General features: G+C 45.2%; 1 protein-coding gene across 3 annotated transcripts in view; it reads left to right on the forward strand.

Moving 5' to 3' along the window:
• VOPP1 (VOPP1 WW domain binding protein) overlaps window positions 1-18,408 on the forward strand; it is a 116,136-nt gene that overhangs the window by 38,227 nt on the left and 59,501 nt on the right. For all 3 annotated transcript variants that reach the window (XM_058444747.1, XM_032758017.2, XM_058444746.1), the window contains exon 2: window positions 14,041-14,099. In XM_058444747.1, the coding sequence (XP_058300730.1) occupies window positions 14,041-14,099 (59 nt within the window). The remainder of the gene's footprint in view (window positions 1-14,040; window positions 14,100-18,408) is intronic.

Consider the following 18,408-nt stretch of genomic DNA (forward strand, 5'->3'; position numbering starts at 1 on the left):
ATGGCCATGGCAGGAATGTCCTGGGGAGAGACAAGGCTTGACCACGTGGATGGAGTGGGAAGACAGGAGCCACTGGGGACAGCATGTGGCTGGGGTGAGCTAGTGGGCGGTGGTACTTTCCCCAAAGTCCAGAGCACTGGGTGGGAGCAGTGCCCAGCTCTAGAGATGTCTGGTGTGAGGTTCTTCTGGGCACCTGGCAGAGATCCCAGGTGGCAACTGGCAGAGGGTCCCCAGCTCAGGGTGGGCCCTGCATGGCGTTTTATGCTAGTGTTCTTTTGTGGGCAGGACACCTGCAAGAGGGCTACAGCTGGAGAAATGGATGGGGAGGAGTGGCTGTTGACAGCTCCCTGGGCCCAGAGAGAATTGAGTCAGAATTGGGGAAATTGCAGAGCAAGCTCAAAAGCAGAAACCCAGTTGGGGTAAAGTACTGAGCCCAGGGCTCTAAATGACTAATGCAGAAATGATGTTAAGTTTACCTCCAATCAGAGTGAAACTTTGGGCAGTCCCCGCTCCCTGCACGCAGCTGCCCTCCAGGGGAAGTGAGAATTGGCCCAAGCCACAGGTGACCATGACAGGACCTTGCATTGGCTGAGACCTGAGGGTTTATGAAATTATATGAGAAATGAAGCAAGAGATGATTATCTTTTGACAGCCAAGTCCCCCAATGGAATTTAGATATTTGAACTAGGCCTAAGGAATGTCTGTCTATTAAGTGTTTGTAGAAATTTCTGTCATCTGCTTGCACTTGCTGTTTTACTCTGCTACCATTCTTTTCTCTCTCCATCTCATTAAAAAAAAAAAAAAAAAAAAAAAAAAAATACATGAAATGATTTCCTTCACGGATTTTAACAAGCCAGGACACAGTGACAGCTATTAGAAATTATAGCTGACAGGGCTGGGAGACAGCTATACAGTTTGCTGGTAACCTTGCACAATTGAGTTGTTTTGGGTGGAAAAGCTGTTGCTTGTTTACAACACTGAGGCAGAGTTGTTGCTTTTGGACCTGAGTTTTGCCATCCTCCTTCCTGTGGGTGTTTTCACTCATCTACCTCCCTACCCACTCACCACACACTGGGTACGAGAAAAGGTAAGAAGAAAAGACTGGGAGGATCAGAGGATATGAAGGTCAGTCTCCAGACAACATCATCGAAGTTCACCCCATCACTATGTTGATGACTGAGGAGGGAAAGCCAGGTAGGGATTTAGGATTAACCTGAGTGCCGTTCTACATTCAGCCTCCCTTGCTAGTCTCCCTGATGGGGACTTTCCTTTGGTGGGTAGTATGAGGGGTTCTTTGAGTTAGCAGAGTCCCTCCCATCTGAAGAAGCTGAGGCTCGGGAGTTTCCAGGCAGTGAGACCCTAGGTCCGGAAGGGTGGTCTTGGGGTCAGTCAAGTCTTATTCCCTGATGTGGTATCCCAAATAGCTGCTTCCTCTTTCATGGTTAAAAGCAGATGGCAGACAGAACAGTCAACCATGGTCATCTCTGAGGCTGACTCGGAGCAGGCAGGTTTTTGTTTTTTTTTTTCTTGGCACAGGGAAATCTAAATGAGGGAAGAAATATTTATAAGTGATGGCTCTGGAAGCTGCTTGTGGGTGGACAGTGGTGCCCTTCCTGAGTGGGGAAGGCAGGGGCATCTCTTCTGCTGTCCTTGGGCACTGCCTTTCAAGAGCACCACACTGCCCCTTGCATGTACCCACAGACAACACTGAGTGACCGGCCTCCATCCTCACTGGTCTGACCTGGAGGCAGCTGACTGAACCAGCTTTTAGGAGGCACTCATGTGAGTTTGTGTTAGACAGAAATGATTGAGTTGATTGGGTTCAGGAGAGAGACAGAACTGGCATCAAAATCACCTTCCTGGCACATATGTTCTCAGTCCTCCTGGTTTTAGCTTAGGCCTCCACACCACCAGAGACTCCCTGAAGATTTTCTAATACACAGATGCTGCTTTGGGGCAACACGTGGAACTGACTCTCTCTCTCCCCAAATTTGCTGTAACAGCTTAGTCCCTTAATATTTATAATAAATCAGTTCATGACAAGAAATAGAAAGTCTCCTAAGCACAAGAAATCGCTTTTTGAGTGCAGGTTAGATATTACCAGATTTAATGAAAATGCATATTACCAGAATTGAGGGGGTGTGAAATTTGGTAGTAGTGAAAAGGAATGAGAGGAGTACACGTGGCAGTGCTTCCCAGTACCTTCCTGGGAAGAGAATGCTGACAGGGTGTGCCAGAAGCCATGAAAACTTCCATGGAAAGGGGAGGAGGCTCCCTCAGATTGCTTTGAGCTATGTTTTTCCACACCAGGGTATCATTTCCAAGCTAGTGGTTGTAACTAGTGTAGTTTCTAAACTTCTGTTTTTTGTTTGTTTGTTTGTTTGTTTGTTTTTCTGATTCATTTTGGATCACAGGTTCCATATTCTCACTCTCCATAGAGACACAAAAGTAGGTTGTAGAGAATGTTAACTGCATCTTTAGGCTGAGCTTTACTTGACCATGATTCTCAAGAATAAACCAACACAGCACACAATGTAACGACTTAGCAGGAGGCTCCTAGAATAGTGGGCATGTGCCAGGTGGTTCGCATGCACTGTTTCATGTAAACCTCAAGGCAAGACAGAAATACCTCTCTCCATTCTGTAGACAAAGAACCAAGCTTAGAGACCTTCGTCGGTGACCTGACCATGGTTGGGTCACTGTTCAGGCACAGAAGCAGGCATGCGGCAGGTGCTGTGTGTGTTTATTCTAGTAAGTCACATTGTCTTTAAATGCGGGTGACACCATCATTTATTCAGCCTTTAGTCAGACTTTAGTCACATCTCAGCTTTTCAATTTCTTGTGCTCTTTACAGTTAGAATCTAGACTTACAGAAATATATGTCATCAGAGAATCCAACACACTTTTCTTCTAAAATAGAAGTCAAATAGGTAGGGTAGTGCGCAACCTGAGTGCAAAGATCCTTATGCATTTTTTGGCATTTTGCTCTTGAAGCTGCTTCACTTATTAATCTTTCTGGGCATTTCTGTCTGCAAAAGGTAAGAAGTTGATATTTTCTCTTAAGTGTGGTGGTTGAGTTTTGGATCTGCTGGCCAAGATTTAGGCCCAACTGGAGGAGGTAGTCTTTTGGTACATATCTCAGTTATTTCATTTTGGGGGCATAGTAGTTGGACACAACAAGCCTATTATTCTTCTCAGACATGTATGAGATCATCAGAGCCGGGTGCCCAAATCATAGATTAGGAGGTGGCAGAGCTGATCTGTTGAATTTTTTTTCATAATGTTACTCTTGCACTCTGCAATTACATCAAAAACAGATGACTTGTTTTCTGGGCGCTGTGGCTCATGCCTGTAATCCTAGCACTTTGGGAGGCTGAGGCGGGCGGATCCCCTGAGGTCAGGAGTTCGAGACCAGCATGGCCAACAGGATGCAACCCCATCTCTACTAAAAATACAAAAAAATTAGTTGGGTGTGGTGGCGCCTACCTGTAATCTCAGCTACTTGGGAGGCTGGGGCAAGAGAATCACTTGAACCCAGGAGGCAGAGGTTGCAGTGAGCCAAGATCGCACTACTGCACTCCAGCATGGGCGACACAGTGAGACTCCCTCTCAAAAAAAAAAAAAAAAATTCTGGATTAGGCCTTTAAGGAGAGCATTCAAAGGTTTCGTCCTGTTCATTGCTTTTGTTGGAATTGAGCCCATAACGAAGGTTTATCATATTTTTTATTGCCAGCAGATAACAGTAGCACTGATATTTCCATCTGTTATCGCTGCTTTCAGGCCATTCTAATGAAGTCTCCCACTCATCAGTTTTTTGAATGATGTTTTGTGGCATTTGGAAAATTTGTCACATGAACCCTTTTGACTGCAGGCCTTATATTCATTTTATATAGTTATGTGCCTAAAATGGCTAACACGGTGAAACCCCGTCTCTACTAAAAATACAAAAAATTAGCCAGGCGTGGTGGCGGGCGCCTGTAGTCCCAGCTACTCGGGAGGCTGAGGCAGGAGAATGGCGCAAACCCGGGAGGCGGAGCTTGCAGTGAGCCGAGATTGCACCACTGCACTCCAGCCTGGGCGACAGAGCGAGACTCCGTCTCAAAAGAAAAAAAAAATGGCACCTCTAAGTATTTTTGGCAGCTAAAAAGTGATTTCTGAGAGTGAAAGGATGCTTCATAGTTTGCACCCTGATGGGCTTTGGGCTCCTTGACTTTGCTCCTTTCCTTTCTCTTGTGGTTTGTTCCTGGTGGGCTGGGCATGCTGATTGCAGAGACAGTTTCCTTAGCAAAGCTGCTGGGCACACTTGTGTTTGATTTCTGCTCCTGGAGATGTAGTAATTGACAGTGTTGAGAGTTGAGGAATGCTGAAAGGCAGAATTCCTAATAACTCATAAAAGGTTATTTTGGGGGCATGGAGATAGGGTCTTTCACGTGGATTCAGTCAGTTTAGTTTTCTTCTATACAGCAAAATAATGCCTACAATAAATCTTATTCCAGTTCCATGCACACGATGTGACAGACATTCCAAAGGGTGGATCGTGGATTATGATGACACAGAAAACTGCAGCTTCTAGACATTGCCACAGAAAGCACACAGACTTTGGAAACCAACAGACCTGAAGTCAAATGCCGACTTTCAGCTTGCTCCTGTGTCACCCTTGCAAGTCAGTTCACCTCTTTGAGACCTTAGTTTGCTCTTTTGTAAACCACCCAACTCTCAGGGTTGTTACGATGTTAAGTGAGATTTCACGTGAAAAGCACCTAGTGGATCACAGGCATTCCATGTATGGCAGCTACGGTTTTTTGCCTTCTGATTGAGCTGGAATGAAAAGAGTTTCTACATCATTGGTCATTAGGGAAATTCCAATTAAAATCACGATGAGATACCAGTACAGTACCAGATGGCTAATATCAAAAAACAGATAATAAGTGTTAGTGACGATGTGGAGAGACTGGAGCCCTCTTACATTGTTGGTAGGAATGTAAAGTAGTGCAGCTGCCTTGGAAAATAGTTTGACAGTCTCTCAACAAGTTATGTAAGGAGTTACTGTGTGACCCGGAAGTTCCACTCCAGGTCTTGGAGTGGAATGTACGTACCCGTTCCACTTTTCTTGGTATGTACCCAAGAAATTAAGATATCTGTCCATGCAAGGACCTGTGTGCAAATGGATATAGCAGCATTATTGATAACAGCCAAAATGCAGTATCAACCCAGATGTCCATGGGCTGGTGAATGGATAAACAAAGTGTGGTGTCTTCATAGAGCGGAATATTGTTCAACACTAGAAAGGAATGAATTGCTGATATATGCAGCAACATACAATTCAGACATAAGAGACTGTAAGTTGTATGATTTTCTTTAATTGAACCGTATAGCAAAGGCAAGACTATGGATAAAGATAGAAAGCAGATCAGTATTGCTTGGGGGCTGGGGTAGGAGTTGGAATTGACTGCAGAACAACATGAGGGAACTCTCTGAACTGAAGGAAAGGTTCTGAAGCTGGATTGGGGTGTTGGAGGCACAGCTGTGTACATTTCCTAAAACTCATCAAACTATATCTTGAAAATGGGTGATTTTATAATGTATAAACTAAACCTAAGTAAATTGAGCTAGAACTTGGATCACCTGATCCAAGTATCATAAATTGTGATTTATATTGATAACTATGTTTTAAAAGACAGCATAGTTTTCAGAACGCTTTTGTTCAGCGGGCATGAGTAGGAGCTCCTGGATGCACATGTGTGTTGGGTCTTGCAGCGAATCCAGTCCTTTGCACTCATTGAGGACCCTTTTTTTTTTTTTTTTTTTTTTTGAGACGGAATCTCACTCTGTCACCCAGGATGGAGTGCAGTGGCGCCATCTCAGCTCACTGCAACCTCCGCCTCCCAGGTTCAAGCGATTCTCCTGCCTCAGCCTCCCAAGTAGCTGAGACTGCAGGTGAGCGCCACCACGCCCATTTTTAGTAGAGATGGGGTTTCACTGTGTTAGCCAGGATGGTCTCCATCTCCTGACCTTGTGATCCGCCAGCCTTGGCCTCCCAAAGTGCTGGGATTACAGGCATGAGCCACTGTGCCCGGCCCATTGAGGACTCTTATGTGTCCCTTGTCTCTTGCCACAACAGCCTCTATCATCAGAATTGAAGGCTTCAGTAGAGAGATATTTTAAAAAGAAATCACACCATCCAAATATAACACTGTGAATTTAGGCTTATGCTGTTACATTCTTTCTCCTATGAATATGTCTATTTTTACATTGTTGAAATTAAATATATATAATGTGTTTTAAATTAACTATATGAAATAAACATTTTCCGTGATAAACCTTCTATGAATACAGCTTTAATTGCTGACTCTGTGTTTGAGTATACCCTTTCTAGCCTTGTATATTATTTCACAAACTTTATCTATTAGTTTTTATTTCATTCCTAGCTGGAGAATGTTCTTTCTTGTTAACAGTTATATTTTCTTATTTTAAATATTTTTCTTTTTTTTTTTTTTTGAGACAGAGCTTGCTCTGTTGCCCAGGCCGGAGTGCCATAGTGCGATCTCAGCTCACTGCAACCTCCACCTCCCGGGTTCAAGTGATTTTTCCTGCCTCAGCCTCCCGAGTAGCTGGGATTACAGGCATGCGCCACCATGCCCAGCTAATTTTTGTATTTTTAGTACAGATGGGGTTTTACCATGTTGACCAGGCTGATTTAAATATCTTTTCATATCCAGTTTTCACTTCTTTTTTGGGTACTAAGTGGTCTGCATTTTAAAGTAAAATTTAATAGAGATTTAAAAATAAAATGTACAAGTTCCATACAGGAAACTTGGAGACCGACTAACAAAATGTATAGTGGAAAACAATCATCTCTAGTACCAGCTAAAACATAATTAGTTGTCAGTGTTTTGGTACATGGCTTTCCATATTATTTTCTGTTTCCTATAATGTATAACAAAAAATACAATTCTAGATGTACTATTTTATTGACCTTTTTTCTTAGCAAAATATTCCTCATTATGTTTGTCTACATTCTGATGGTAAATACCTACAAATACATCTTTTGGATGTCTTATAATTTTGTTAGCAAAACCCATTTTGAAAATGTTGGTTATTTCTAGTTTTTTAAATAACATTTGTTCTCAGTTGTTTAAACGTGCCGAAATTACGTACATTTTAAAGATTTTTGATACATATTGAAAAATTGTCTTCTTGAGGCATTTTATTTTCCCAACAATTATGTGATTTTTTTTTTCCCTTATGCTCTTGTCTACAAAGGGTACTATGGGATTTTTTTATTACCAATTTGATGGGTTAAAAACCATACTATTATAATTTATATTTGGTTATTAATGAATATTGTCTCTTAAAATAGGTTTATTGGCCTTTTGTGTTTCTTTGAAAAATTCTCACATGTATCACTTTTATTATTTTTCCTGTTGGAATTTTTCTTTTTCTCATTGAATCATGTAAAGTCTTTATTGATAAAGATATCAGCCCTATTATATTTGGATAGTTTCCTCTGCTTCTACCTTTTAAGTTTGGTTACTGATTAATTGTCACCTGCTGGGGATGAGGCTTTTTACCTACTGGAATGAGGGGCCGTGAGGAGGTCTTCTTCCCTGTCCTTCTGTTGAACACGAAAGCAGGTAAAGCAGACCAGCTGTTCGGAGTCTAGGAGAGTTGACAGAATTTCCCCTGGGATCTGTGGTTGGGATTCGTTTCAGGTTTACAGCCTGCATCCCCGGATCTCATCTCTGATCGTTATTTGCTGGCTGTGTATGAATTTCAGGTGTGGTTTCTTCTATAAGACGGGGGTCTTTTATTTCTGTTATTTTCTTAAGAGTTTATCTGCTTTCTTCCCTCTAAGAAATGGTGCTTGTGAGAAGCCTCATACTCTCATCTCTTAAAAAATCAGGGTTTCTTGGAGATAAGACATTCCTGAGAAACAAAATGTCCATAAACCTGGGGATTAAGTAATTAGCATTTAGGCAACTGATTGAAATTCCAGTACAGGAATTTAAAGCATGATCGGTCCTATTTATTAATTGAAATTCAGAGACCTTGAGATAATTGCCTGTCATTCCCTGCATAGATTTTCTCTCTGCATTGAGTAGGCTACCCCCTGCCCTCTGCTTCTGTCCCTGGTCCTGAGCATCAAGCCTGCCAGCACCCGCGAGGCTCCCTTTGTTCTCAGCCTGTGCGGAGTGTAACGAGCCCACTCTAATTGGGCTCAAGCTGAAAGCAGCTGGGATCTCATTGCCTGTGTGTCAAGTTCTGCTTTTGATGAATGCAGAAGCAGTGTGAGGCACAGCAGGGGCCCCCTCCCTTTTGAAAAAGATGGAGTCCTTGGGCTGATCTTCTTTGGGGCCGTCCCACCATCCTGAAGCAAACCCTGGACTTCTGGCCCGGGACAGACTGTTGGCCAAAGCTGTTGCCGTGATAAGTAACATAAGGATCCTTACTTTGCAGAGGTCAGTGAGACAAGTCCTGTCAGTGAGCTGCTGGTTTGCAAGTTTGTCTGCTATTTATCTAAAGATCTCACCTTATCCCCTGAACGTAACAAAAGCAGAACAGGTGGAATTTAGGTAAAATCCATGTTGTTTTGGATCCTTGACCCTGCTGTCCACTCCCTCATGTCCCAGAGTCACAAGCTTCAGTTCCTGCCAAGTCAGCTGTGTCTGCCTGTGGTGTGGCTCTGTTTTAGCCTGGGATAGAAAAGGGAGAAGCACTCATCATCAGTGTTGTCCTGCGTCCTTCCTCACTCAGCGCACATGGAGGAGTAATTTATGTCACTCTGAGGGTTACTAGTGGAGATCAGCAAGGTTTATTCTCTGGGGCTTATTTAGATCCTGCCTAAATAGGGATAACTATATTTGGGATGGCTTAACTACATCTGTAGATACCTTAGTCCTTGAACCACGGGCGTCCAGAGTCCTCCTTGAGCAGAGACATCTTTCAGCCCTCTCCAGTGTGAACTGTTGATCCCCTCAAGGGAATTGCTCCTGAAGGTTTCCTCGTGAGCCCACACCCTCTGCCGTGTTCATAGTTTGTAAGTTGTATGTTACTGTTTTCATGAGCTCTTCAAGAAGCATGTGGCTCTGCGTATTGTCTCTGCTCTGCACACGGAGGGAATATCCCACAGGTGCTCATGCAGGGCTGCTGTTTTCCCAGAGCCCAGGACAGCACCCTGAAAACTGAGGATGCCTGCTAGGTAACAGAAAGCAGGTGACCTCTCCTCACACACATAATTTCTGTTTCCAGAGATGGTTGATCCTTAAGAAATCATGGTCTCTTCGTAAAATGTGGGTAGACTGACTTTTCAGAGTGGGCATAAAACCTGGAAATTCACTTTTTTCCCCCTTAGTTTCCATACATTTTAAGGTTGTTTTTTTTTTTTTTTTAGAGAGGTTTGTTCCTTTTAGGGAGATTTTGGAAAACTAAATACTGTACACATGTAAGGCATTACATATTTAAAACCTTTGTTCTCGAGAGGTTTGGTAGCATTGCTTCTGCTTAGATGATAGAGTACCACGTAAGATGAGCCTTGGAAGTTGTTTGTTCCAGAGAAGACACAATTAGGGACAGAGGTGCTAGCTGGTGTGGGATCAGGAAACGATGCCCTAGTCTGGCCAGGCATTTTGATGCAATCTCAGTTTCTTCATAAAGTAGGGAAGAGAGCCCATACTCCTTTTTTTTTTTTTTTTGGAGACGGAGTCTCACTCTGTCGCCCAGGCTGGAGTTCAGTGGCGTGATCTCGGCTCACTGCAAGCTCCGCCTCCTGGATTCACGCCATTCTCCTGCCTCAGTCTCCCGAGTAGCTGGGACTACAGGCGCCCGCCACCACGCCCGGCTAATTTTTTTGTACTTTTAGTACAGACGGGTTTCACCGTGTTAGCCAGGATGGTCTCGATCTCCTGACTCGTGATCCACCCTCCTCAGCCTCCCAAAGTGCTGGGATTACAGGCTTGAGCCACCGCACCCGGCCGAGAGTCCGTACTCTTAAAAACGAGGAGACTGAGACCCAGACTGGCTGGCGGTGTGGCTGGCAGGTTGCAGTCAGGGTCAGAACCCAGACCTCTGGTTCTTTGGCTCCTCCTTTCCCTATGGGTTCGCTTTTGCTCGTCGACTCTGGTGCTTCCATGTGACCCAGCACGGGGCCTTCTTTCTGCCTCCTCCCGCTTGCTTGTGAGGAGGCCACATCTGCCTGCCTGCTGGTGATTGGGAGTACTCTCAAGATCCCTCTTATTTGTCCCTGGCAAACTCCCCTTTGACCACAGCTCCAGCTGTCTGGCTTTGTCCTGAGTCCTGGTGCTGGTGCTGGATTTGGAGTTTGGACTTGGTAGGCAGAGACTGCCTTTCTCATCAGACTTCAACTTGGCAGCACCCGGCTCTCAACCCTGGGCTCCTCGGGTAGGCGTGTGCCTCTCCACCTCCTGGTCTCCATTCCCATCACAAGGCTGCGTCCTCCTGGATTGGGCAAGCTGACTCTGACACCTGGTGTTCAGTTAGCAAGCATTTATTGAAGGAAAGCCTCAACAACAACAATTATCAGGACTTCTGCGTCCTCATTTTGGCGTTTTTCAGTTGAATAATGAGACCTGTGACTTTGCTTTCTTCATATTATCTGGCTGTCAAATGGAATCATGCCATGCATTAACTGTAGTGAGATAGTATATGTGTGTATTATTACGATGTTGGCATTCCTCAGGAGAAAGCTGCTACAAAAGTCCGGCTACCAAAAACAGTGAAGCAGTTTCCAGAATATTAGCAAATTTCAAACACACTAATTTCAGCAGCAACAAAATGGAACTACACTTTAATGCAAGGTAACTCTGTTTAAAGGTGCTTTCTGTTTCAAGAAATGTAGCCTTAATATTTTCTTAAGAATAGTTTTTGTAAAGGAACAAACTGGGGTTAAATTTTTCAAAATATGATTTATTTGGGTAGCTTAGTGAGAAATGATAAAAGGTTATTAGCAAGTAACTGAGCAAGAGTAACCAACAAGTAGGCAGCTCTGAAGTTAGGGAATATCCCAGAAAAATGCGGGAAGAAGAGTAGGATGGAAATGGTGCCCTTCACCCGGGAAGGCCCCAGGAAGGGCCCCCAGAAGAGTGAGTGTCTGTGCGAGTCTCCTGTGAGCACTGACCTCACAGGCATCTACCCTGCTTAGTTGCCCCTGGCCTAAAGGGGACATGTGTGATCATGTCATGATAGTCTTCTATAAATCTTTTCAGTCTGAGAAGTGGTTTTAAAAAATACTTTCTACTTTATTATCTGAAAAAAACATTTCAAAAGTCAAACTACATAAAAAGATATACTCAGAAGAATTTCGCTCTTGTCCCTGTCTTTTCCACTCCACCCCACCCACCCTCCCCAGGTAAGCATTTTCATTAGCTTTTACAGAGACAAATCTCTAAATTTAAAACATTTTGTTTAGGAAGTGAGCATTGCAGTCTGGGCCATATACTGGGTGGTCTTCAGTATGTGTGAAGAATAAAGAGAAGTTTGGAAGTTTTATAAAAAGGAGAAATGTAAGGGATTGTTTTGAAAGAGAGTTGTTCACTGGCACTAAGTAAAGTTTTGGGGAGCTGGCAAGCTCTCATTGGTGTGCAAGCTCTCATTGGTGTGTGATGGGGCTGGGTAAGCTAGTCTGAGAGTCAAGGCAGGCAGTTTCAGCAGCCAGGCTTGCCAAGAATGATCTGAGTGCTTTGCCCCTCTGGCCTCGACTCTGTTAGTTGGGTATGACAAGAATGACCCAGTTCTTACGATCAATTTTCACATACTCTGTCCTTCCTGTGATTTTTTTTGGAAAAAAAAAAAAATGTATTGGTATATAATAATTGTATTTATTTATGGGATACATGTGATGCTTTGATGTGTGCAAACTATGATTCTTTTTGTGTAAAGCAGGCCGAATGTACACGTTTCCTTTTGCATCAAGGATGGCATACTGGACATATGTTTTTGTTTTTGCCTATGCTTTTTCACTAACACCGTATCTTGGGGATCATCTCACACCAGTTTTCAGAGGCCTTTGTTCTTGCTGGAGGTGGGCAGAGTGGGTTCCTCAGGGGAGCTCTCGTGAGTCCAGAAGACACTGTGCTGGGGGCTCTCTGTTTTGCCACCACAAAGAAGCTGTGTGACCCAGAAGAAGACACCCACCAAGGGCCCTGGTGCCTTAATTTGTAAAGTGGTATTCCTCATATACGTGTATCCCAGAGACAGTGTGCATTCAGAAGTGTGGCATTATTTTGTCTGATTGGAAGAAAAAGTCCTTTCTGAAATGCAATGCATTAGTGATGGAGATGTGCTGCCAGAGTATCAAGTGGCTGCTTTGGATCTGGGAACGCTTTAGACCAAGAGGAATTGCAGTAAAGGCCGCTATGGAGGCCAGAGCCTGTCCTTATTTCCAGTGCCAGCCCGTCCCCCTGGCTCTCGCTGCGTGGCTGTGGCCTGTCTCTGCGGAGCAGCCCTGGAGCAGCCAGGCCCCAGGCAGGTGGGGGGCTTCAGGCTTGAGTTCTGATGTTCCCTGGCCTCACTTCTTGATTGTGTGGAACTTAAGTGTCAGGTTCCAGGAATGTTTGGTTGTCAGTGGCGGTGATGGAGAACAAGGGAGACCCGTTTAAAGTGACACATGGAAGGCAGACCTGGTTTCTCTGTTTATCACAGAAGACTCTAGTGAAATGAATTATAATTTGGGGCAGAGACCTGAAATTGCTCTTCTGTGCCAAAATAAATTGATTTCGTCAGCAGTCTGAGCTTCATTTCTTAAACTGGACAGGAGCTAACCTAGTCTAAATAAAACTCATTTTCTGTTAATAAAACTAGGTCACTCCAGGCTGCCTGAGTATGCTTTTGAGTGTCTTAAAGCACATTCTCCAAAATCCAGGGGTTCGTGTCATTTTCATAACCCATTGAATGTCGCTGGCGTGACATTGGCACTCACCTCTCCCATGGCATGCCACTGTAGATGTGGGGCCTGTCTCTAACTCCATTCCAGCTGCAGGGCAATCGTGGCAGGAGGGCACTGCTGTACACCTGCTGGGGCTGCGGACAGGCTAAGAGGGAGCTGATCCAGCTACCCTCCCACCAGAGGAGGGGCTTTGGGCAGGACGGCCCTGCCTCGCCCAAAGAAAGCTTTGTTTGCCATGCCTTTGCCAGTGTTCCTGCTGCTGGGAGCTTTGCACCATAATGTTTTGAAGGTTATTTACACATGGGGGCCAATAAACTATATCATGGAGGTAGGAAGTTGTGAATGTAAAACAAAAATGACAGCACGAATGGAATAATTTTAGAAAAGCCTTGTTCAGATAGGAAGAGCATCTCTGCATAGAGAGCTCCCTGAGCAATGGGGATGCTGGCCTGCCTCACTTGCTGGAGGTTTGTGAGAGCCTCCAGGTGGCATCTGGCCCCTGCTCCGATGCCTGTGTGCACTCACCCGCCCTGCCCTGCCCTGCCCTGCCCTGCCCTGCCCTGTGGGGCTGGGCCCTGCCTCCGGGATGTTAGGAGCTGGACTTACCTGGAAAGCCCAGGAGGAGCTCCCATTGTCTTTCCTTGTTCCTTTCTCTTCCTGCACGTGAGAGGGCAATGAGTGAACCGTGACTCGCAGCATCTTGCAGACGTAGGTCGGAATGCGGCTTTAGCATATTCTGAAATATACAGCTCTAGAAATGCTAAATCTATTGGAGAGGTCTTTCTAAAACAAATTGGGGGGCAGTGGCAATCTTTGCAGTGCTTTATTTCTAGCATTCTTATGTAATCTGAAGTATCATACCAAGTACATTTTAAACAGTGGATTGTCTTTAATAAAATGCTGACACACAGTGTATATAGAGATATGAAAGGCTACGAAAAATAGAAAAATAGATGTTTTAAAGAAATAGTCATGAGACAGGGGGCGGCTCTCCCTGTAATGCATTGTCTGCCCTGATATCCCAGCTTTTCATGGGTTAAGCTGTGTCTTCTCATCCTTCTTTGCTGCCTTTGTGAGAGCTTCTCAACAACATGCAGATTCCTGAGTACTGACAGACTTTTTCTTGCTTCTATTTGCAGTGCACAGAAGCCAAAAAGCATTGCTGGTATTTTGAAGGACTCTATCCAACCTATTATATGTAAGTATTTGCACCTTTCTGTGGTTTCATTCTGTGGCCATACCTTTCTCTGGGAATTGTCTTGCTAAAGTTCTGGGTGTGGAATGGGGAAAGCCTGGCGTGGCCCAGCCTCTGCTGTGGTGCCAGGCTTGCCTCGCTGGGGGATGAGCAGGTGACCTCACCGTGGTGTCAGGCCCACTCAGACCAGTTACGCTGAGGACAGCCTGAAATCCTGTGCCTTGTTCTGTGATGCAGGTGAGCTCACATGAGGGTTTAAAGGGGGCGAGATGTCTGTGGAAGGCAAATGTTATGTTGGCTTATAAACATTTTCCTAGGCAAAGAGAGCAAGGATCATAGGAGCAGACTTATGACCTTGAGCAGGACAAGAAACAGTCCTCAGCGGAGCCACTGTGACAGTGTGTGTGTGTCTGTGCGTATGTGTAGGAAATCACAATGATCATCTGTCTCTGAGGCCTCCTCGCCAGAGAGCTGCTGTCACAGCCTCTCGTGGCTCTTGGCTCAGAATGGGTTATAATCCTTCCGGTGCCCCCTCAGTGTCTGCCAGTCTTTCTGTAATGAGGGCATTGCTGCATTTTCTTCCTGTCATTTTCGTGTGTTTGTAATATCTGCTGTGGGAGCCACCAGCCCTGTGGAGCCACCTGCCTCGGTGACCACATTAACTCTCCAGGTTATCAGTCACTGTTTTTGATTCTGTTTTGAAGTTCCTTAGGTATTGAGTTGAATGCCCTAACCAAATTTTCCAAAAGCTCTATTATTTTTAGTATTGAATTTTGTAAAACCTGAGATTCTTCAGGCATATATATATTGTAGTCTAGCAGAAACACTATATTCTAGCATATAGGGTAATTGGATAGGAGATATATAATAATAGGAAAAAGAGTTTTTTTTAATCTGCCAGAACATACATTTTTCTTACCTGTCATTGTTATTATTATTATTATTATTATTATTATTTGAGATGGAGTCCTGCTGTGTCACCAGGCTGGAGTGCAGTGGTGCAATCTCGGCTCACTGCAGTCCCTGCCTCCTGAGTTCAAGCAATTCTCGTGCCTCAACCTCCCTAGTAGCTGAGATTACAGGCGTGTGCCACCATGCCCAGCTAATTTTTCTATTTCTAGTAGAGACGGGGTTTCACCATGTTGGCCAGGCTGGTCTCGAACTCCTGTCCTCAAGCAATCTGCCTGCCTTGGCTTCCCAAAGTGCTGGGATTAGAGGCGTGAGTCACCTCGCCCAGCCTCTTACCTGTCATTTTTGAGGAGCCCAGTGTAGGAGGGAAGGGCTGTGTATCTGTGAGTGGGGGTAAAGCATGCGGAAGCTGGCCATGTTCGTCATCTTGGTTTCATACTGACAAGCAGGAGTCAATGTGCCCCATGGTGTGGGGGCCCTGGAAGGAAGCCTCTGCAGCTGCAGAAAGACAGACCCCACTTGGAAAATAAAGCAGCAGCATAAGGACTTGGGCTGTAATTACAGAGTTGTCAGGTTGAAGAGAAGTGGTTGTGGGATAACAGGAAGAGAAAATATTTTGGTTCTTCTCAGCGTAATGAATTTTCATCAGTATGCCTTATTTCCTTGTTCAGCTTCCTGCGCAAATGTGGACCTTTTGCCTCCTCCTGTGTGCTCTTCCTTAAAAACCTATTTCTCCAATTGTTTTATAGATCAGCTTTATCAGAGCTTGGGCGTCAGAGGTCATTGCTGTTCTTGTATTGACTTGTTCATTTGTTCTTTATTCATTCACTTGTTCCCTGCATATTTTGAAAGTGTTTTGCATTGCATTGAACTGGAGACAGGGAATACAAAGACAAGCCCTGCTTTTGTCACTCAGGCCTGTGGCCCAGTTTCCTTTTGCGCTTTTCTCTTCCAATGGTGGGGAAAAGGATCCAGAGCTCCCTAGGTGCACTGTCCAGAAAAATGGAAAAGTGAAGTCACTGTGAGAACACGAAGTTCAGCATGAGAGTAACAGCAGGTCACAGTTATTAAGTACTTACTCCAGGCCCTGGCATTGACCTGTGCCCTGTATGTGAGTTAAGGTCTTCTGATCTCATGATGCCAGGAAACCCCAGCCCCACCCACTAGTCTTCTCTGTTTTGCCTCTGGTCTTTCTGTTTCTCCCCTCTGTTCCCAGTGTCCTCACCCGAATCCACATCTGCGAATGTCCCTCTGAACCATTGCCGAAACTTTCTAGCTAGTCTCTTTTCAGCCTCTTCTCCCGTCCAGTTCTCATGTCTTTGTAAATTTCTGTGTCACTTTTTTGCTTAAAACCATCAGGAACAATGTCCTTTTAACAGTAAACTTTCAAGAGAGCGTCTGGCTTTATCTTCCTTCTTTATTGTGAGTCTCATGAGGGCAACAAGTTATAAATACTTGGTTTCCCAACAAGGCGTAGGATAGTGCCTGGCACACAGCGGCCATCCTTGATGTTGAGTGGATGCATTTCCTTGCAGTTCCCACCATGCAGTCAGCAGCGCCAACCCATGTAGGGGACCTTTGATCATTCCCCAGTTCTCTGAGCCTCTTCTGACTCAGTTCCCTGTCCCCATAAGAGTTTGTTCCTCCCCTGCTGTTTTGGCTGTGAGAGAGTGCTGACAACAGCAGCAAACTGCACCACCCGGTGAGTGCTTCAGGATGGGGCCATGGCCTGTGCATTCCATAACCCTGCTGCCTGGCCCAGTGTGTGGCACCTGATGTTTGTAATCATGTTCGTGCAGAGTTCACATATTTGCTCTGTTACTTTTTTATTTAATTGAGGTGAAATTCAAAGAACAGAATTAACTGTTTTAAAGTGACCCATGCAGTAGCATGAAGCACTTTCTCTGCGTGTGCGGTCCCCACCTCTGTCTAGCACCAGCCTTCCCGTCCCTCCACTCTGTTGTTTACCAGCTCCGTGACATTGTCAGCTGCTTCCTCTGTAAGATGTGACTGCGAATTCTGACCTGCCAGGTTTGAGGCACAGGGCTTGCACACGGCCAGTGCAGAAGTCCCATAAGAACATAACCTACCCAAGGCCAGCTCACCTCTCTGTTACATATGCTCATGAGATTAGTGCTACAGACTCAGTGTGCCACTTTCCTGCACATGCGAGGGATGACAGTGTCCTGACACAGCGGTGAACCCAGTGTGGTGCCAAGGAGAAAGTTGGTTTTTTGGGGCCAACCAGCACACATGGGGTGCCTTGTCCAATACCCTCACCGGTCCAGATATTTAATACTCAAAAACTGTCTTCTCCAAAGCTGTCGTCTCCACTGTCCATCAAGTTGGGGTCATCAAGCATTTTTCTTAAAAGAGAATGAGTAGAAATTGCTTAGCTATATTCTACTCCATCCAATCTTGCTCAAGGAGAGGTCTGCTGCAAGCAAGAGACGGTAGCTACACCCCCACTGGAAGTGCTTGACCTGCAGGAGGCACAGCTGCCTTAGAGTTAACCTTGAGGGGTACGTTATTGTTGATCACTGAAGCCCACTGTGGTTTCTGCTGCCTTGGTGGAGAAGGCAGTGCAGGTACAGGAGACTCACATCCAGCCCAGGCTCGCCCTGCTGCTGGGGGCCTCAGGCAGTGGGGATGCAGGGGAGGCTGGCGGGCTGCCATTGCACACTGCTGTCGGCCGGGCCTCTGGACACATGGCCGGTGTGCAGGGTGCTGTCCCGGGGATGGTGACGGCTGCACTTCATTCATTCCATCCACAGGTGTCTGTGGAGGGCCCACGACATGTCAGTTGTGGTGCGTTGTGGTGTGCAGGACAGGGAAGGTACCTATGCCTCATGCAGCAGTGGTATAGTCATGTGAGAGTGACTAGTCATTTCTGAAGCATCTTCAACATCACATTAAAAAAAAAAACTTAAATTAGGCTGGGCACGGTGGCTCATGCCTGTAATCCCAGCACTCTGGGAGGCCGAGTCAGGCTGATCTCCTGAGCTCAGGAGTTCGAGACCACCCTGGGCAACATGGTGAAACCCCGTCTCTACTAAAAAAAAATTAGCTGGATATGGTAGCACAAGCCTGTAGTCCCAGCTACTTGGGAGGCTGAGGCATGAGAATCGCTTGAGCTCCAGAGGCAGAGGTTGCAGTGAGCCACACCACTGTACTCCAGCTTGGGCTACACAGTGAGACTCCGTCTAAAAAAAAAAAAAAAAAAAAAAATATATATATATATATAATGGATCTCATCTAAAAAGTACATTTCCGGTATATTCTACGTTTCATTTCACCTGGGTAAAGTGCTGAGATTCTCCAAAATAGATATTCCTTACAAATAGTTGACTCAAGGTGGCGTCCTATTTTGTTAGAGGTTGTTTTTTTTTCCTTCCCCTGCAGA

The sequence above is a fragment of the Hylobates moloch genome, unplaced genomic scaffold, assembly GCF_009828535.3.
Source record: "Hylobates moloch isolate HMO894 unplaced genomic scaffold, HMol_V3 SCAFFOLD_1, whole genome shotgun sequence".
Taxonomy (NCBI): Eukaryota; Metazoa; Chordata; class Mammalia; order Primates; family Hylobatidae; genus Hylobates; species Hylobates moloch.